Here is a 21240-nt window from a genome sequence, read left to right on the forward strand (position 1 = left end):
CGCAGGTTACTTATGTGGGCAAGTGTGAGGAGGTCCTTAGCACAGGTGAATGCAGTCAGGATCCTGCCCCTCACCTGGTCTTTGTTCTGGTATAACCCTGCTCTAAAATGGCTACATAGCTACTCGATTATCAAATCAGGTAGACATGCCTGGATAGTGAGAGAAGGCATTTCCATAAAACAAGAAATAATTTATTGTAATATCATCTTTCTCATTGCAGTTCTTCTAGATTAAGGTTGGAGTGCAGATTCAGTGCATTAGGTACCTTTTTTCGGCAGCAAGGTTTTATAGTGTGCTTCAGTTAAAATCAGCTTAAGGATGAGAGAAATAAAAATCTTCCTGGAAGTATATGAAACTAACATGGAGCCTGATAAACCTGGAGCATATGCTCAGTACAGTTGCCTCATACAACTGCAAGAAGCTTAATTTATGCCCACCAAGATTTTAGATTCCAGCGGAATGCATTGGAAATAACTCACAGGAGATACTAGGCAACTGTAGTTGGGTTAAACACGAAGCCATATGAATTAATAATGGACTTAATGATCACATATGAAAACTAAATCTGTTTGAGGCAAACAATAAGAAGCATATTTTTTATGAACCCTTGTTCAGATTCTCACACTGCTATCTGTATTGCTTTTATCATTGTTACTGCTATGCAATACAGTTGCAGCCACTGGAATACCCTTTTTGAATTTCATAGGCATTTTTCTTAGAATTCCTGCGATGCTGATCTGGTTTCTTTACTGCTTCATTGACTGTGTTTTCAATAAATAAATTTTCACCTTCATTCTACCATACTACCTTAGTGATCTTACACCATTACTTCAAGGGTGGCAGTGATATCAATCATTTATTCTGCATACGTACCATACATAAAAATCATCATGCCTTAACTGAAGCATATCACAAATGTTAAATATTAATCTCACAACACTAATGTCAGAAAGACAAGTATTATTTCAATTTAAAATATCTATTATCTCATTACTAATTTATTGTCATGTCTCTTCATTGATGGACTTTCTATAGCAAAATATATGTATAGTCTGTAAAATGAAAAACTTTCAAGGTAGCAGCTATGGCTCATCTGGGTTATTTTATACAGCTAAGTTGTAACTGATTCTCAGTGGAATGTTAGACATGGTAACACACCATCCTTCTGTGATGGAGAGTTTACTTTGGACTAAAAAGAAACATTGTAAAAGAGACCACTTCTTAGCATTAACATATGCTCCTTTTCACTAAAATGTCAAGTATCCTGCTTCTCTCAAAAGTAGCATTTGGCCTTTATTTCCTTCATTTAATGAATTTTCTTTATATTGAAATATTTTTTTTTTTTTTTAACGTGGGGATAACATGCAGTTATCACTAAAACACTGTTGTTGTTGTCTAAGTAGGAAGTACCATACTGGACTGTAGTAGTGGTTTAGTCACTGATGCAATAAAGTAATTATTAATTATGTAAAAAGCATTTACTATTTGCATTGTTTCAGATATCAGTGCCTTATTTCCCCTTGGCTTACTTTATACAGTCATCTTTTGTCAGCCGTATATGTGCCATATTGTTGGCTCTTGATAAACAGAATTAAATATGAGTTGCATAAAAGCATACATGCCTGCTACCTGAGAGTAGCTGTTGTAAAAATAAGCTTTCTTCAGTAGAGATCAGATAGAAATTGAGGTACATAAAGATAGAAACTGAGGTACATAAAGATCTCTGTAAATATAATGAACCTAGCATTAAAAAAAATGATGTTGACCATTCTCTCTTTTTCATTTTTTTTTTTTGTCTTCTGTTAGAACTTACGGTGTTTCACATGACATTTTTTACATGAAGTTGCAAAAAGCTGTTTTTATGGCATCATTACAAAACCACTGATTACATTTACCTTTTTCACCATTGGAGAAGAGAACAGGTCTCAAGTCTTAAGCTATCTGAAAAAAAAAAAAAAAAAAAAAAAAAAGGTGATTAAAACTCAGATGTTCCTCAGTGTGCTATAGCTATAGTCACGCACCTTTTTTTTTCTTACTTTTTTTTCCCCCTCAGATGGCCCTGTCAACTTTTAAAATACAAAAGGAACTTAACATGTTTTTACTGTCTTCATTATCAGGTTAATAACATAATCTGTCTAGTCATTTAAGTACAAAGTTGACCAGTGTGTAAAGTCAAGAGGAATACTTGATGTTTATCAGTGGCTTTTCCATTTGTGTGTAAATAAATGTCTCATTAAGTTTTTTTTCCTGCTGTAGTGCTATGCTTTCAGAGCCCTGAGATTTCTCTTCAGTATGGAAAGAAATCGCCATATCTTTAAAAGGTATGTTAACAAAATGTTTTGTGAAACGCCTTTGGGACAGCTTGCAGAAGCTGTCACTCCAATCAGAAAGTCATGTGTTTAAATGTCATTTATTTTCAACAAGAAGAAATAGTAATGAGCAATTTCTGTCCTCTCCCACAGCTACAGATAGCCATTCCTGCATTGCATCAGTGGCAGCCTACAAGATTTAGACATTCAGTGTGGGGACTTCTGTTGTATGCATACCAGAGAAACTAGCTCTGTAGGGGCTTCTTCCTCCCCCATGAATCAATGTTTTAAATTGTTAGGGACAAATTTAATACTGTTGGAGATAAACCATACTTTTATCCTGAGGATTAGCAGATGCAAGTTACAGCCCCGGATAGTAGCAAGTAACTGGGAGCAGTAAATTTTTTCTCTGAGCCCTCCACTCCTTCACATGGGAATGACTTTGCATCAAGCTGGTTTACTTAGGAGTGTTGCTGAAAGGTTTGAATCAATAAGGAGATAACGTCTTTCATCAATTATAGATTTTTTTCTAGTAAGGTGACAGTTTCACCAGGTTAGCTATAAAGGTTGTGTGAAACCTAGCAGTTTGATTTGTGGGATTAGGATAGTAATCATGCTGCCTAGGAGGTCTGCCTGTCAGTACTGTTTCTGTATGATTTTATTCTGTATCAAATTACTAGAATTCTAAATATAACTTTAGTGCTATTTTACTTCTAAAAAGTGGATTTTGTACTAAAAGGGCCCTAGTCTGTAATGAATGTTCATGGTTGGTGTCAAGTTTTTAAAGTAAGTGCTAAATCTGAACTAATGTGCTGCCTTTCGTATTTTTCTAGATGCCTTAATTTTCTGTATTTTTACTTGTGCCAGAACTTTAAAAAGAAACAAAGCTTCAGTTAGGCATGTCACTAATCAAATATTGCCTACTGTCTGTTAGCTTTTGCTTTTCTCAGTCCTTTTTATCTTTTAGACTAGACTTTGTGGTCAAAAATTCTAAGACCTGTGTCATGATTCTTTAAATGCAGACAAATACTAACCCTGTCACTTAATGCGTTATGAGAAGGACCTCAGATAAAGTGATAACAGGCACAATATAAAGTATTATAAGAAAAATATAGGAAAATCGGGAAACTCGGGAGGTGTTGACTTTAAAGAGGCTTATACATGTTTGGAGAACTGGCATTTATATGGCATTAATACCCAACTAATGGAAGCTGAAGTCTGACTTTTCAAATGTTTTTTAACTCTTACGTATGTAATGTTAGAAGGTTAATATCTGAATAGATTGTAAAGAATCAATGTATTATTTGGAAGGTTCTAAAGTAAGTTGTAGTAATAAATATTGAAAAGTCTCTGCTGTGGATTAGTAGCTATTGCGTGCACTGTTTCTAAAATATACCAAAACTTAAACCTTTGTAGACTTTTCCCTACTGATTTATTTGAAATCTTCATTGATATTGGACATTATGTGCGTGATATCAGTGCTTATGAAAAGCTGGTGTCAAAGCTAAATTTATTAAAGGTAAGTGAAAATCTTCATAGCTTTGAGAAGCTGTATTTTTTTCAAATTCTTAGCATAAGAAAGGCATGAAATATGTTTATTTATTTGGCATTTAATTTATAACCAGGAGGATGAATTGAAACAAATTGCTGAAAGTATTGAAAGCATGAATCAGAATAAGGCACCTACAAAACATATAGGCAATTACGCAATTTTAGAGCACCTTGGCAGTGGAGCTTTTGGAAGCGTATATAAGGTAAACTTCACTTTTGGTATTTTACAGGTTTGAGGGGAAGATTCATGAAGGATGTCTAATACCTCTTGTAGGCACTACTGTTCTTTGACTTTCAGTAGGGGAATGCAGGTGTGAAAAGGCCTTTATGGATCTGGGCTTGTTGTTAGTATTTGCTGTGACTTTGTTTGTCCCCTCTTGTATTTATCAGATAGAACAGTGTATCCCTCAGGTTTCCTACTTTTACTTTATTTGAATTCTTTTCCACAAACATAATTTCTGTCTATTGCAAATGTTAATGAATCTGTGTAAAACCAGAAATAAAAGTATGCTTTATCTGAAAATCAACACTGGGCACAGATAATGTTACTTCAAAGACTGGCAAGTTCAGCAGTGTACTGCTAACCTGTATTGTGGGGCTCCAGTTTTTTATCACATCATACACAGAAAAAGCTATTATTGTAACTTCTGCAAGACAGGTTTGGACTCTGATTACTAATCTGGTAGCCATAATAATATCCTTTCTATCCCCATCCTATATAAAGTGTTTTGTCTTTTTCATAGGTTAGAAAGCATAATGGACAAAATCTCCTGGCAATGAAAGAAGTCAATTTACACAATCCAGCATTTGGAAAGGACAAAAAAGACAGAGACAGCAGTGTAAAGAATATTGTCTCTGAATTAACCATCATCAAAGAGCAGGTGGGTCTCATGGACTCCAGTTTCATGTGTGCGCATTCTGCTGTTAGCATTATTAACTGTGAGTTCTCATGTGGAAATCTACCTTGCAGAAAAGGGCCTGGGGGCACTGGTCAGCAGCCCTCTGAACACGAGCCAGCAGTGTGCCCAAGTGGCCAAGAAGGCCAACAGCACCCTGGCTAGTATCAGAAATAGTGTGGCCAGCAGGACAAGGGAAGAAATTGTCCCCCTGTACTCAGCACTGGTGAGGCTGCATCTCAAATACTGCGTTCAGCTGTGGGCCTCTCACTACAAGAAAGACACTGAGGTTCTGGAGCATGTCCAAAGAACAGCAACGGAGCTGGGGAAGGGTCTAGAGAACACGTCTCGTGAGGAGTGGCTGAGGGAACTGGGATTGTTTAGCCTGGAGAAAAGGAGGCTGAGGGGAGACCTTATTGTGCTCTACAACTACCTGAAAGGAGGTTGTAGGTGAGGTGGGTGTCAGTCTCTTTTCCCAGATAACGAGTGATAGGATGAGAGGAATCAGCTTCAAGTTGTGCCAGGGTAGGTTTAGATCTGGTAGTAGGAAACATTTCTTCACTGACAGGGTCGTCAAGCCCTGGAAGAGGCTGCCCAGGGGAGTGATTGAGTCACCATAACTGGAGGTGTTTGAAAGATGTGCAGATGTGACACTTCGGGACATGTTATAGTAGGACTTGGCAGTGGCAGGTTTATGGTTGGGCTTGATGATCTTAAAGGTCTTTTCCAGCCTAAATGATTCTATGATTCTAGGTAGCAGGGCTTCCAGCTGCTGTTATTTTTCTCTGATCTGTACAATATTGACCCCTTTTACCTGAATGTTGCCAATATTGAAACTGTTCTTACTGTAGTGTTAGCAGCAGTGCAAATGCTTGTTACTAAAGATTCTTTCTGTGTTGGCAGTATTTGAACTTTTTTTCAGGGATTCTGTAAATTAAGATTATAATAGAAAACTGATGAGTCTTTGTGTCATTTAATGCATACTTGGGTTTAAAATACAGTGAGAAGAAAACCTTTTTTGTAACTGAAAATTAAAAACCTGACTGATCAGTAGTGTTCTTAGGCTGAGAAAGCCCTTCAAACTTCGTTTACTCTCTTTCAGTTATTAAAAGGAGAGGGGATAGGAATCACATTGTATTTTCCTCCTGGTTGCTCTAGTAATGTGCAACATTTCTCTGTGTTTGCTGTAGCAGTGAAGGTGTACTGCACTGCACTTCATAAGTTTGTGGAATTCTTGTGGAATCCTTCCTTTCAGTGTGCAGCTAAACATTATAAATGCTGTGCCATCAGTTTAACTATTCTAAACATCTACATTTCTTTCCTCATTGTAGCTTTATCATCCAAATGTTGTACGATATCATAGAACCTTCTTGGAAAGTAAGTATAAACACAGAGAATTACCACATTTTACATAATGCAGAAATAGAAATGTACAATGAAACCACTTACAGCTTGGAAGCAGTGTGTCAAATTTGAGCAATAAATGGTTAAGATTTTCTTCAAGGACTGCTACAGTTCAGACAGGCTTGTATGACTTCAAAATTGAAGAAATGGTGAGAAATAATGCTTATCTTCGTTCATCTAGTAGTAAAACTAGATGTAATATAAACATGTAGACAGCATCATTCTCATCCTATAGAATTAAAGATCCAAAATTTATAACTGGAATGCTAAACGGAGAAAAACTACAGTGACTAGTAGAATGCATGATACAGATTGCTCAGCCATATTGTCTTAATTTTCTTTTTTATAAAGTTAGCTACATACACCAGCCTGCTGAATGATTATCAGGCAGTGAATTCCTTAGAGCTGCTGCTGTGATATAAATTGAGGAAAAAATGGAATAACAAGGAGTAGAACTGATTAAAATGTATTTGTACAAACACATTTTTAAGAAGTAAAAAAATTAACAGCTTTTAAAATATATTTTAATCTCAAATACTCTATTTTCAAATGCCTTCTGTATAAATGTAATCTTCTGTTCATTCATTTTCTTTTATGCAGATGATAGATTGTACATAGTCATGGAGCTCATAGAGGGAGTGCCACTGGGAGAACACTTCCACTCTTTGAAAGAAAAGCAACAACAGTTTACAGAAGAGAGAATATGGCGAATATTTATCCAGGCAAGGGCCTCCATTCTTTTTGTTTCCAGAACTTTCCTGCATGTAGCAGCATTTATGTTTGTCAGGCTAATAAATGACAAAGTAATGCTTATTATATCAGGCACTAATATCAGATATTAATTTAATTTTATGTGCTTTTATTTAGGTTGTAATTAAGAATCTTTGTAAAGCTCTTTTTGTTTGTTTTTAAGCTTTGTCTAGCTCTTCGTTATTTGCATAAAGAGAAAAGGATTGTTCACCGAGATCTCACTCCCAACAATGTCATGCTGGGGGATAAAGACAAAGTTACAATTAGTAAGTAGAACTACTTTACTTGAAGAGAATTTCCCATGATGTATGCGAGTAGAAATTCTTTACTGAAACTCTCAGAAGGTTTCAGATTCCTGGACATTGGTCACCATACTTATAAGCTAGTAAATTATGGCATTATTATGCTTTTGTGTAAAATAATTGCTAATGCAAGTTTTGTGATCGTTGCCACCAGGTGTCATCATCCATGACTATATTTTTTGAAGCTATGTATGTCAGATAACATGGAGGAGATGGTTTAGCCCTAGAAAAATTAAATTAGTTATGCTTCAAGGCCTGTTTTTCTTTAAATTGGCAATAATATAGAGAGAACCAGATTAGATAACAAGTGCTAATGAACATAAGGTATAACAGCCATCTGTTCTATTCCAGTTCTCCCATACAATTGTTTAGTATCCATCAGTTGTTCCCAGTGATCAGCTGCTGTGAGGTGCAATTTGTCTAAGCCTGTAGTACTGAATGTTCTTGATGTATGCTTCTATAATCTTCACAGTGTGGAGGAAGGTGCTTAGGCAGGTTTCAAGACAGGCTTCGAAAGACATGTATGTGGAACAGTAAGAAGTTTTACTCTTTGAGTGAATTATCACAACCCAGTATGTACAGCAAGCCTTACAAGCAATTCAGATACTGTAGATTCTAAAACTCTCAAAGAACTACTGCGAGCTTTCTTACTGCTCATGACATAGAACTAGATAAACAATTTGAATACTGCAGAATTGTTATAAGAAGTCTTCAAGCAAAATCAGTCTCTCTTCTTTAAAATAACAGGGAAGTACAGATGTATGGATGCACCCAACCACAAAACTCAGCTATAATAGGCAAATATATTCAGTAACTGTTGTTTTATAGTAAATATTTATACCTGATGATGTGCATACTTACATTTATTCATTATTAAATTGTATGTGCTAACCCCCCTGACTCTTAGTAATGATACAGTTTTGAAAAAGGGTGATTTAATAGAGCATTTGTCCCTGAGTGATGAAAAAAATATTCAGAATATTATTTTAAAGTATCATAAAATTGTATTTTGTATCAACATCCTGCCACTGAGGGGCACTCTTGCCTTGATTTAATACCTTTGCCTTATCTCTAGTCCAATCTAGATACGGTGTAAATGTACTTTTAAATGTAAGGTCAAAATTGCCCTTGAAAAGCATTTATATTTCTGTCAAAGATTTATAAGAGCTGAGGTAAATTGGAAGAACTGAAACTTATTTTGACCATTTCTACAGGGATTCGTTCAAAACTGTTGCAATATTTAAGCAAACACTTCGTTTAATACTTTATTACCAGTATACATAGCATTTTTGGAGGGAGCTGAAGACCTTTTATCTATTACTTCTGAATTTTACTGAACCTTGTTCTTTTACAACCTTAATGAAATTAAGAATAATTTACTTTCTTTCTGATGATAGTAAATATGTACTGTATTGGTGCTTGCAGTGGTATTACACCTAACCCATACAGTCTATGTATGCCAAAGACGGGAGCATTTGTGCTCTTGATAGTTATATCTCACAGTATTTGTGGATAAGTATACTATTCATTTGAGAATTTCAAGTGGTTCTAGATGAAAGTTAATACAAAAAGTCAGGTGAAGGTGGAAGGGTATGCTCAAATATTGAGAAAACTTAAATCTGCCTCTGCAATGAATTTAATCTGTCAGCTTTTATAAAATGAGGAGGTCTGCTCTAAGATCTACAAGCTGCACAGTCATCCTGAAGAGAGAGAGTCCAGCTTTCTGGAGTCTTTCAAATCTCAAAACTGTCCAAAATGTGTCTTGATCTAACCAGAGTAATATTGCTGTGGACTACCTGTAAAGCAGTGTTGTGTGACTATGTAATTAAGTTATGGCCTCTGGTGGTTCAAATTATTTTGCTTCATAAAAGAACCCTGTATATCTTGTACTACTGTTCTTTTTTCTTTTCCTTAGCCAGTCCTTCTGGAAACAGTGACTTCTGTTAATCTCTTGTTATGAGAATCTGCTGGATGACAATATAACAAAGGCAGTTTATTCCTCTAACGTAACTCCTCCTCCTGTAACTAATGTTCACCAAATATGTTGTCTTTAGAGAGGTGCCTTAGTTTCAGGCCGTCATGGTAATTTTGATTAAAAAAAGAAAAAGAATAAAGTGAGCAATACATTGTTGCTCAATGAAGCACTCAAAAGTGTTTCTATAGGCTAAGGCTTTCATTCTGTACTGTGTATGGCTATGCAGCAGCCCCAACAATGAACCGCTTTAAGAAAGTTCTGGGACCCACAGGCAGATGTTTCTCACCATGTATGTGAGAACTGAGCCACTCACATTTCACATCCCATGAAGACCTCTCATACAGTTTCTACGTTGATTGAAAATGAAAGGAGTGCATAGTGTGGGAGACATTCCCTCCTTGCTGTCATTACAGAAAAAGTAAACCTGCTAAAGAATTATGCTTGCTTGTCCTGAATTTGTAGAGAAATGTTCTCAGGTGGCCCTTGTCGCACAATTCCAGCAGAACTGGCTAGGCAGGGACCTATGGTGAAAGGTGGCTGAAAACTAGAATTCATACAGGCAGAGGACTCTGCAACCAGTCTGGCACAATGTAAGGTTGAGCTACGAAGGGCCTTTTCTTGAGGTGGTCTCTGAATATCATCTTTATAGGTTTTACTGAAAAAAGAATACCTGAGGTAATAATAGAAGGATTTTTGAAACTGTATAGTCACACTGTATTTTTTTTTTTCTTAAATATCAGGTGTGATTAGACACTATCCTTATCCAGATCTTTGTGTATTGTTTTATTTTTAAACTTATGCAAGATATGAAAGTCCTAAGCCCAGCAGGTGCTTCATTCTAATGTGAAGGTTGTATGACTTCCTTTGTATTTCCCATGGCATCTTTTACACAGGTCAATTAAATCTGAATTATCCCAGTCTTTTTCAGGCTCTTTTAAGTCATGTGTTGTTGCAAATGGAAATAGACATTTACAATCTGATCCTAGCCAGGCTAGTGGCAGTATAAGATCTCTGTTTCTGAGAGGACTTTAAGCTTGCTGTTGTTATATAGTCTCCAGAACTGCCCACCTTACTTATTTATACTGTTTCATCTATGACACAAATTTGATGGGAAAGGGGCCATGACTACCATCTCTTAATGTTGGTACAGCGTTTAATCATAATTGGTTGAGCTACAAATGCTACAAAAATGTAAATATTAAATCATGCTAAGCTGCAATTTCATAAAAATCTCATTCTAAATTGATAGAAAAGTGTTACTGAAACTGTACATCTCTGGTCAGGTTGAATGTCTGATTTAGTATTTCTGACACACACCAAAAAAAAAAAAAAAAGCAGAATTTTAGGCACAGCCTGAATGACAGTTGTTTTGTATAGCATTTTAGAGATTCATTGAACCAATATTATCTGTGTCTCTTGGTTTAATCTTCACAGCCTTTTTATATAAGACATTGAGAAGTTACAGTTTTCTGAATTGAAAATGCGTATCTGCTTTTATTGCAACTGTATTTTACTGCAGCTGTATTTTGTTTCTAGCGCAGCATATTTCTGTCGAGAGCTCTATAGCTGCATCTGTTCGTAGGACAAAACATAGGACTCTGTAGATCATTGCTTTTCCTCAGTGTCATCTAGTTGCAGCAAGCTTTATATCTTCATGGTCAGAAGTCTGTGTGGAATCACTTTGACAGGTGATTTCAGGTCTGCTATCAAGAATTGTGAAAGATTCCATATTCTCTTTTGGGTGGCATACTCTGTTTAATGTTTAATACACATGATACAATAGCAGCAGAAACGATCTGTATGGAGCTGAAACGTAGGATTACATAGCAGCAGAATACTAGTTTTGAGACAACTCATCTGTCTGATGTACTTCTAACCACAGCAGGCAGCCATGAAGTGTCAGAACAGTGAGGTGAATGAGACTCGAAAAGTTTAAATAGTCTGGATGCTGGAAGAAAGCTACCTGTTAATTTTGTAATTCAGAATACTTGTGATTCTGTGCCATGCCCAGAGAAGCAGGGGCCATGAGGTAAAGTAGGTATAACTAGTCACTACTTTTCGGAGTCACTTGAATCAGTGCTAAATTTTTTTGTGGATTATATGGCTCATTTAACCAGTCTTCATTATCAGAATTGCTACTCTTCATACTAAGATTCAAGGACATGCTTGTAGTACTTAATTTTCAAAGTTTCCATAATAATTGGCTGAGCAGAATTTTTGACTCGTTTATGTTTACACTGTAAATCAAACATTCTGGATGCTATTGGTGGATTAGTAATTGCATCTCTCTTTACAAATCTTAGTTCTATATGCGGATCAACGCTAATGTTTTTAGCGGAGAAGTTACAAGCTTTACAAAACTGACAGGTGGTAGACTGAGTTTACAAAGCATTGATATTAGCACACAGAAAGGAGAATGATAGAATAGCTAGAAGATGCATTCAGGAATTACAAGAAATTAATTCTATTCCTATTCTATTGATGAAAAAGAGTAGAGTAAGTATGTACTACTATTGATTACATTTCAAATGATCTTGATTTTAGGATATGAATTTATGGAAAATAAAATTAAAGTTCTATTTTTATCTTCCAGATCACTGTAACTTAGTAAGTTGCTGATGAACTTTCTTGATTACAGTTTCAAACATGCTGAAGAGAAACAAATTGAATTTGTCTCATCCTGAGTGTTTCAGGGTAGAAGAAGCTGTTCAGTGGGGACACAGTGAAAATCTGACCTGAGCAGCTCTGAAGTTCACTTGTGTGGTGAATTTGATACTCCATTCATCTGTGTGTTTTGCTTTGCTCTTGGTCTTTGTGTGCATATTTGATTTTAGGAAAAATTAACGGCATTTTCAAATAGGGTTCAAATCAAAATCAAGGCAACAAATATGCAAATATGAGATCAGTGTTGTTAAGATGCAGTATTTGGGAAATTTTCTTCTTGTTACTGTAGAAGATCAGTCTACTAGATGAAATCTTTGGGAAGTAAGATGGCAAATGAAAAACCAGATTCTGTCAATAAAAGGAGAAAAAAACATTGCAGATACCTAAAATGCTCATTTAAAGAGACTTCTAACATTTAGAAAGTTTTTATAATTCGGCTATTACAAAAGTGGAGAGATCATTCTGTAGGAGGTTAAGATACTAGTCAAGTCAGCCTACTCATTTTTTCATAGTTCTTTCTTCTTTTTATGCCCTCTGCCCCATCACGTTAATGCTTTCTGAAACAATCTTACTTCATTATCACTTACTCTGCTACCCTAAACACAATGTAAACAAGTGAAGAAGGGTGTTTTACAATCTAAATGATTATGACTGTATCATTCTGTGTTAATTTTCTTCCTATTTGAGGACTGTCTTTTGTTTGACTATTTTTTAATGAATTAAAAAAAAGATTTTTTTCTAGATTCCTGAAGCTTAATGTTTACAATCATAGTACAAAGTCTGGTCAAGTATGATAACACCATGGAGAGATATGACTATTGGTAATGAATTGTTGGTGAAATTGTGTGTCTCGTCATAGTTTATAAAGTTCCATCTAATGGTGAAAGTTTGATAGTTTTTTATTGTCTTTGAACAGACTTAAAAAAAAATCTTCATCTTCAATGAAGTTTGCCAAGCTTCCAACCTTTAGAGAAATTAGCTGCAAAGAAATTAGATCAGTTGAGGTTGCACAGTAGACAAAGCACCAAAAACTATTACCATGGAAATTTTATTTTAGAAAACTTGTTTGCTAGGTTGGTGTACCTACCCTTCCCCTCAGTTTACAAACTCTCATGTATTAGGATGGTACAAAAAGTTGTAGTGGTGATATGCATGCAATTCACATGAACCTGAAAAAATTAGTGATGCTTAAAACTGGAAAAAGTATCATTTTTCCAAAATTACATGTTCAGGTGAAAACAACCATTATTTTTCAGCAACAGAAAACCTTTGGGCAGGTAGGTGGATCTTTCCACTGGTGCCATTAAAGCTCCAAGACTGCTTCCTCATGGAGATGTGTCATCCACTAGCATTTTTGGTTTTCTTCAGCTGTACTACAAAATAACCATTGTTTGTTTTATTTTTGGTCCGAAAGGAGTAGTTTTTACTTTTCAGGAAGTTGGGACAATCTAACAGTTGAAATAAGGGGGTTTGTTACTTTTTTGAGATGAAGGATAATGCCAATTTTATTTCTGCATTGCAAGATGGTGTGGTAGACAATTCAATGATTTCAGGACTGCAGTATCAGGTCTGTGACTAGATTAAAGCAGCATGAAACTAGCCTAGAAAAAGGGTGAGCTAAACTCATCAAAATGTAAGTGCCAAATGAGCTGGTTTCCAGAGAGTGCAAGAGAGGGGCAGGACTGGCTTGATTACTAGCTCATCTTTCTCATAGAGTCTTGCTCTGAATCACGAAGATGGGTTTGTAGTTTCCCCTTTGGTTGGACTGATGCAGCATACACTTCTGCATCCTGATGTTGTTGGCTGGCTGGCCTGCCTGCCCTTTCCCTTCCTCCTGTTTTGTGCTCTCTCTTTGCCTTAGCTCTTACCAGCCTTTCTTTTGGTTCATCTAATTTGTTGGTTTACAAAGCTTTCAGTGGCCTTCTGAGTATGATTCTCTAAGGGCTTTTCTTTTCTATTTTTCTCTGGCCACCTTTATTCTAGTGATATTTGTCATGATACCTGTCAGCATTGATAAAATTCCTTTCAGCAAGTGCACACAACACTTTTGTTAATTGGTAGGTTGCTTTTTTGTGAAAGTGAGAACGGAACTGTAGGAAAATATTTGGAAGCTAAGTTACGTATTTCATTCTGAACTTGGTGAGATTTGTGATCAGATGCATCTGCATTCACAGATGTGTGTGAATACGTTAGGTCTAGCTTCTGAGGAAGGGCCCATTCCTGTACTTAAGAGATATGTCTTAATGCTTGGTGTACCACCGGATGAATTAAATTGAGATGGTTCAGGAAGGATATTTTCTTTAGTAAGCAGGATTTTTGATTTCAGAAGTGACCAATGAGATCATGACATAAAAGTCACTAGATCAGGTCAAAGATTTATGTGCGTCTCTGTGCTAAAAGCTGACACTTGGGTAAAATTCGTAAAAAGCTGATCAAGTATTGAGTTATCTTTCTCTCACAATTCCATTCCAGCTTCTAAAAGACATACTGCTGTGGTGTGAAGCTGTTTCAGGAAATTGCCAAATATGAATTGTCACAATGGGTCCCCGTTAATCAAGTCTCAGTTCACAACTGAAACAGTGCATAGCAGTTAATAGGGGTCATCTTTATATTTGGTCATATTTTCATTTAACGGTATAGGAGGCAGGCCTCTCTCAGTTCTCAGAAATTACTTCATTTGTTTGTTAGTTATTGTAGCAATTTTTGGCATCAAATAGCAAATAAAGGATCCTGGAGTATTAAAAGTTGTAGACTGATTTATAAGCTTCAGACAGATGCCTAAATAAATTAAAAGAAGCAGTTTCACTAATTCGATGCAGTTCAATATTTGCCAGTTTATTTTCATTCAGTTCTGTATTATGGGCCTGAAAAAGTTAAGAAAAAACATTTATGTTTAATGTAAAGCTGATTGTCCTGTGCTTTACATTCCTTGCCTTTGGCAGCACCAGCTGTATTTAGGAGCTCTGACTGGTGTCAAGGTAGTTTAGCCGAATCTGGAAAAAGTTATTGACAATCAAACAGGTTTTTTCCCTCCATTTCTGAGGACCTGGGTCTAAAAGGCAAATAATATATTTACTCCATCTGGCTGAATTTTCCCCTTGATTCCTTTTTTCCAGATAATCACTAATGTTATATTAAAATAGACTACTTTTAGAACTGAGATGTCCAGCTCTCCTCTTCCCTTTCCTAAATCTTTCAACCACCAGGAACTGAATTTTTTGATTGATGTAATGTCTTAATACTCTTTCTTCATTGAATATTATGTGAAGGATTCCAAAGGAGGGAATTTAGAATGATTCACCCCAATTAATTCAGGGAACTGTCGACACTGCAAAAATCTCTGGTTCTTTTGGGATTAATATTCCCTGGAGTGAACTGTCTGAGGACTGTCTTAACTCAAGGGCAAAAGGGAGGCTTCTCGGTGATCCTGTTAATTTAGCATTCTTTCTACTTACATTTTCCAAGCACTACAGAGCTAGTCCTTCTTTGAACATTTTGTTCAAAGAAAAATGATCTGTGGCCTGCGTACCTAGGTTTGGCTTTCTTATCAAAGGCCTTCTGAATAAGAGAACTATTCCTTTTCAGACATTCAAGTCTCACACTGAACAAGAGCCAGCAGAAACTAATTTTTCTTACCTGTATTTCTTCTGGTCTGTGGCTTTTTTTGATGAGTAGAAAAATGATAACTAAAATTTTTATGAACTATCTCACTGTAAAAACAATTGGAATAGGAATGTTATGGGCTCTGTCCAAGTAGAACAGAAGCCTTAAAATATTTTAAAGAATATTATTTACCATAAAATCCTCCCACTTCTGAAGTAGTATTACAATAAAAAAATTATCAACAGACTTTAACAAGTACGGTAATTTTCTCTTGCTCTCTGTGCTTGGATTTAATAAAGTGCAATGTATCTTAGCTGCATTGTTGTGTTGAGGCAGCAGTAGAGTACTGAACTGAAAAAAAAATGAACTTGGAACTGTTTGCATGGAATTTAGATTAAAAATATAATCTCTAAAGACTGTGTGACAATTTTGTAAAAAAACTACCTGCTAATTACACAAAAGGCACTCATATTAACATAACAGCATGGTCATCTAAATTTACAGCTTTTGTCCCAAGGTAAAAGCTAAGATTCACTGTTATTTCTTACCAAATGCAATCTTTGAACATGAACTATTCAGAGATTAGACCCTCCTGTACTCCTTGGAAATTAAATTTCTGAGAAAGTCAGCCCTTTCCAGCTATCATAATTTAAAGGGAAGTGAAATAATTACTAACTTCATTACATTATTTTTTCCATTAATTTGGTCATTAGGTCACTGTTTATTAGATACTTACAGTTGTCATGCAGTTTAGTGGAATATATTAATTGAAGCCTGAAACTGGTTATGAATTGGATTGAAAGCATCAGAGGTGTGTTTATAATATTTTTAAAGCTGATAGGCTTGATTTAAGCATAAGTTGTTGATTAATGTGGAAATAGGAAGATTGTATGGTCCAGTACTGTTAAATGTAAACAATTAAAAAAAAAACCCACCCAAATTTCCCTTCCACTGTCACCTAACATTTCAGCTGTTGTGATCTAGCACTGATTGTCATGCAAAGAGGGTGGTTACTGACATGTGAATCTTTTTTTTTTTTTTTTTTTTTTATTGTAGCTGACTTTGGACTTGCAAAGCAAAAGCAAGAAAACAGCAAACTTGCATCAGTAGTGGGAACCATTCTGTACTCATGGTAAGTACTCCCGCATATGACATTCAGTCCAGCGAGTTCCATCTTCATGGTTACTTTTTTGGAGTAGACAGGCAAGTTACAATGGAGTAAGGAACAAAGTGCAAGTTACCCACCCACTGCTACTCTGCAGTAGTTGGTTGCCTGCCTATTTTGCTGTTGCCTATTCTTGCATATGGTGGTTCCTGTGGGTTAAGTTGGTGTAAAATGAAGTAATTGTGGTTGTGTAGTAATTTATTCATCTACTTATATACTTATAGATAAAGAAATGTGTTTTCAAGTTTTAAAAAGATATATGTTAACAACATAAATAAATTTTAATGGCTTTTGATGTAATTGTGGCTTCAATGTGCAGTTACGTGGTAAGTGAGGACAACTTACCTTCTGAAAAATATTTTAAATTGGTGCTAGTGGATTTGTTTTGATAAGTAGGCATTTGGTTTTAGTAATTGAACTGAAAAGGTATTTTCTGATGTTTGAAATTTTCAGTCGTGGAAAAGCATGACCCATATTGTTGGCAATTTAAGCTTAATAAACACATAGATAACTGCTCTAAAATTTTGCCTTAGACAATACATTATTCAGTGTGCTGAATGAGCTGCAGTTTCCTTTGGCATCTCATTTGTGAGGAAGCCGAAGTGAGGAACCATATTGTATTAAATTGCAGTACCAATATAGCCAAGTTCCTAGATTACTACTGACTTGTGATTTGTTTTCTTAAGGGCACGGAATAGAAAGCATTTCCTCTCCAAAAGGTTACCCTCAATATGTAAACAGTGTGTGTAACTGAGAGTATTATATGCATGTCAGATTCTCTCAAACAAAAGTAATTGTGGGCAGGACAGAGTATTGATTTTTGTGTTGCACGATGTATAAATAACAAACATGCCTGTTAATTGAGGTTAGTGTATTGGGAACAAAAGGGAGCAAATGTAATCTGGGTAAAAATCTCAATTGTGGGAAGCACAAGCACAGTATTCATCTAATAGCAGTTGATGCCTTCTGCACCTGCCACTTAAGATGAGAATTTCTGTTGATTGAAATGCTAACATCAGAAATCAATTACGGAATTGTTAATCTGTGCCACTGTTCTGGATCTCTCTCTTCATTTGCAAAATCATTGGTTAAACTTTGCCTACCCTAACTACTGCTTTATTGAGGAAATATGTTTACAAGATGTTCAGCTGTAGCCTTGCAGATCCAAATATTCCTTATTCCATCATGGGCTTGTTCCAGCTTCTTTGCAACACCTTCTTAGATACAGTTGCTGTTCCCTCTCTTCAGAATCACTCTGTTGCTTCTATTGTGTCCAGCTTTCTAAGGTCAGAAGTTGGTTTTCTTCTTTTAGGGATTTCTGGTGCTCTTGTTCCCACTACTATAAATTGCCAAATCTAGTTCCTGTAAATGAAGTGAAGTTTATTTGGCATAGGGAATAGAAAAAGAGAACTACAATGAGTGACACACAAACAAAGCAGATATGCTGCATAGCATACAGTGTGTACACTAATAGTGTTTTCTGTTTTCATCAGAACTTTTAATTTACAAAATACCCACCAAAAAGGAGAAAAACCTGACAGAACATATATCCTAAGTAAAACTGGAAGTGGTTTCATCCTAAATTTCTTCTAAGACCACTGCACTGGTTGGGACACTGACAGTGTATTTCTCAGAAGTTTACAGGCATCTTTGATGTCAGTCTTCTTCAATCTTCTTTTCTGCTCTGGTGACCACATGTGATGGCCATATACCTGTGAGAATACTCAGTTTGTGTGCTTGTAATAAGTAATTAAAGGTTCTAAGCTGTTTGTGGAGTTACTGGTGGCTCTTCTGAATTAAGAGGGAGAGTCAAGAACTCAGGCATTTGGCAGTTAAATATAATTCATGTTGCTAGTTTTGAAATTGTTACTTGTGGTTTCCTAGTACCAGAGTGACGATTGGCACTTAATCCCTAGAAATCGCTAAATCCTAAAATGGCTTCAAGAGCAAGTCCTTGTAATGTGTTAAATATTCAAGTCCCATACCTTGAAGACTAATGCTTGTGCTGCTTCTTAGGGGGAAAAAGGTAAAGTAATTGCAAGGCTGCCTTAATTGGTTCTCCAAATAGTCCTGAAGCATAGCACAATCTGTGAGTGATGGTTTGGGTAGTTAAGTGAGTAAGAGTTAGGTGTAACTAGTTATGAACTAGTTATGTGCCTTCTTTTTCAGCTTCTCTGAAGTAATTTGTTTTGTTCAGTTATAACTAGGCAGAGAACCTGTTGATGGGAAGTTACTGTGCTCTTTTAAACAACAGTTACGGGTAAAGTGCCTGCAAGTTAGATCAGTCTTTAGAAATGTCAGGTTCCAAACCATGCCCCAGTGGCCCTCAGAGAGTCACTGAGTTGTAATTTTCTTATCCTATCTATGTTGACCTTCACCCCCCCCCCCCCCCCCCCCCCCCCCCCCCGGTTAGATTCTGTCACTGATGTCTTTGAGTCTTTTCACATTTTCTAGGAATTTTTTATTTAAAAGTAGTGTTCTGTAGCTTTAAATACCTTTTTTTTTTTTTTAAAAAAAATATGTTTGCTTATACCACATTTATGATTATGTACAAAGACAGGGTATGAAATAGAAGTTCACATCAGAGCTAGGACTTTGGCAGTTCTTTCTCTACCTCTTTGTCCAGTTATTTGTATGTAGGTGTGAGGATAAAATGTTACTTACGTGTTGCAGTCTCCCAGTAAGTGGTCTTTTGGGACATGACTCGTCAGTTCTGCTCCACAGGCAAAATCATGGAAGCCATGATCCTTGCCTGTCTGTAGTCAGAAAAAAGAACAAGGATACAGTTGTGATGTATGCTTGAGCAATATTTAAAATTATAGGCTAAAGCATTACAATCTTTCCAATGTCATAATAATTTAAGAATGTTAAAAAGGCTTTGCAAACAGCTGAGAGCGCTGGATGCCACCTTCGAGGTACTTGGCTAGTACTGTGTGTGACTGGGCTTTTTGATATGGAAACCTGTTCACAAAGAATGAGGTGAACTGATTATTTTAACGCAAGTCATGAAACAGAAGTCAGAGCGTGTAGACTTAGTGCTTGGACTAGATTTTGTTTGTTTTGTATAATTAAAGTAGATTTGAAGGGGGATAAAATAATCAAAATATTGGGAATGCCTATCTACCAAAAGCAGCAATATTAGTTCCTGCACAAAAAAAAAAAAGGGAAAGGAGGAAGAGAAAGAGCTGAGAGACATCAGTGTCATTTCAGAGTGGCAGAAATTGCTTTCTTCGGAATTGACAGAGTAATAGTTCTGGGTAGTTTGAGATGCGACCCACCCTTCTTGGAGCAGACGATATAGTACCGGAACAAAATAATAAACATCAAAAGTAGCATCTGATGCTTATTGTTTTAAATCAGGCTATGCAGCATTATGCAGAGTGGTTCAGATAAAAATTTATCACTGTATATACCAAATATGTTTGTATTTGAGATTGACTGAAACAATTTAGTAGTGCAATTTTTAAAAAACTGTGTCATCATAAAATAAAAGCAGACAATGTTTTATGTTTAGAGTGGGGCTTATATAATTGTGCTTTGTGATTGTGATGGTTTTTAATTCTACTTCATACTAGGTTTTACTCTACTATCATACTAATTAAATTCCTTTTATTTGGTTATATCCTTGAATTAAAAAATCCAGAAATGTGTTATGTTTAGAATACCAAATATATTAAATGGATGTGTTTACACTTAATACATTAAAAACTGAGGAAAAGACTGCTTTAAGGAATTAGTAATGAATTCTGAAGTCTTTTTCCAACTCATAAGTCACCAGAAACAATCTGCTCCAAGTTAGTGGTGACAGAGCTTTTATTTGAAGGCCACCCCACAAGAGACACAGCAAATTGTACATGGTTATAGAGAATGATGTTTCCTTTCATGTATATCTACCATTTCTTTGTTTCACAAAAAGGATTTTAACTTATGGAGGGGATGTATTGACATCAGAGCAAGAGATATAAGTAAAACTAGCCAAGTCATGTTTATGACACACACGCGTGCACACCCCCCCCCCCCCCCCCAAAAAAAAAAAAAAAGCTCTGGGAAATGAAGTAAATTTTGAGATTGCTATGGAATAGAGAATCCCATCATAATTCCTTGAGATCTTGGTTGATCTTGAAAAGCTGTTGGGAAACTGAAGAGCAGCCCATCAGGTATCATTAAGAAGTAGGTGAGAATGTTACCCGTTAGCTGGCAAACTAACTTGATCTTTCTGAAACATAATTGTTTTAAAATATTCTTTGTATCGGTTTTCCAACAACATTATGTAAGATTTGACTTTTTGTGCTAAAGTTGAGGTGTTTCCTTTTTGTGGCATTTTGAGGAAACTCATTTCAGCGGTAATTAGGGGTACTATTTTACTTGTGTACCTCACCTCTGCTGTGGAGGAGAAAATATTCCTTGATCTTAGTTTCTGTTTATGGACTACACGATCAGTCTGCATACTGTGTTACATTAACCACATTTTTGTTCTAGTACTGGTCACTGCTTCTATTTATAACCGTATCTTGTGACAGCACTGCATAAGTCAATATTGTGATATAATTTCATGCAGAGATCTGCAGTAGCTGTTTTTTCTCATTGCTTATTCTGGTGACATGATAATATTTTCACTTAA

The 21240-nt window shown here is 36.0% G+C and overlaps 1 protein-coding gene across 6 annotated transcripts in view; it reads left to right on the forward strand.

The window, feature by feature from the left end:
• The window catches only part of NEK10 (NIMA related kinase 10), a 115910-nt gene that overhangs the window by 24438 nt on the left and 70232 nt on the right, over window positions 1-21240 (forward strand). For 5 of the 6 annotated variants that reach the window (XR_005827290.1, XM_040589436.1, XM_040589433.1 and 2 more), the window contains 8 exons: window positions 2257-2321; window positions 3726-3828; window positions 3935-4063; window positions 4604-4741; window positions 6088-6133; window positions 6761-6882; window positions 7074-7176; window positions 16511-16586. Coding sequence is in view for 5 of the 6 variants with exons in the window: in XM_040589436.1 (XP_040445370.1) it covers window positions 2257-2321; window positions 3726-3828; window positions 3935-4063; window positions 4604-4741; window positions 6088-6133; window positions 6761-6882; window positions 7074-7176; window positions 16511-16586 (782 nt within the window). In the remaining variant the exon portion in view is untranslated. The remainder of the gene's footprint in view (window positions 1-2256; window positions 2322-3725; window positions 3829-3934; window positions 4064-4603; window positions 4742-6087; window positions 6134-6760; window positions 6883-7073; window positions 7177-16510; window positions 16587-21240) is intronic. The other variant, XM_040589435.1, reaches the window with a different exon arrangement.

Source organism: Falco naumanni, chromosome 4 (genome assembly GCF_017639655.2).
Source record: "Falco naumanni isolate bFalNau1 chromosome 4, bFalNau1.pat, whole genome shotgun sequence".
Taxonomy (NCBI): Eukaryota; Metazoa; Chordata; class Aves; order Falconiformes; family Falconidae; genus Falco; species Falco naumanni.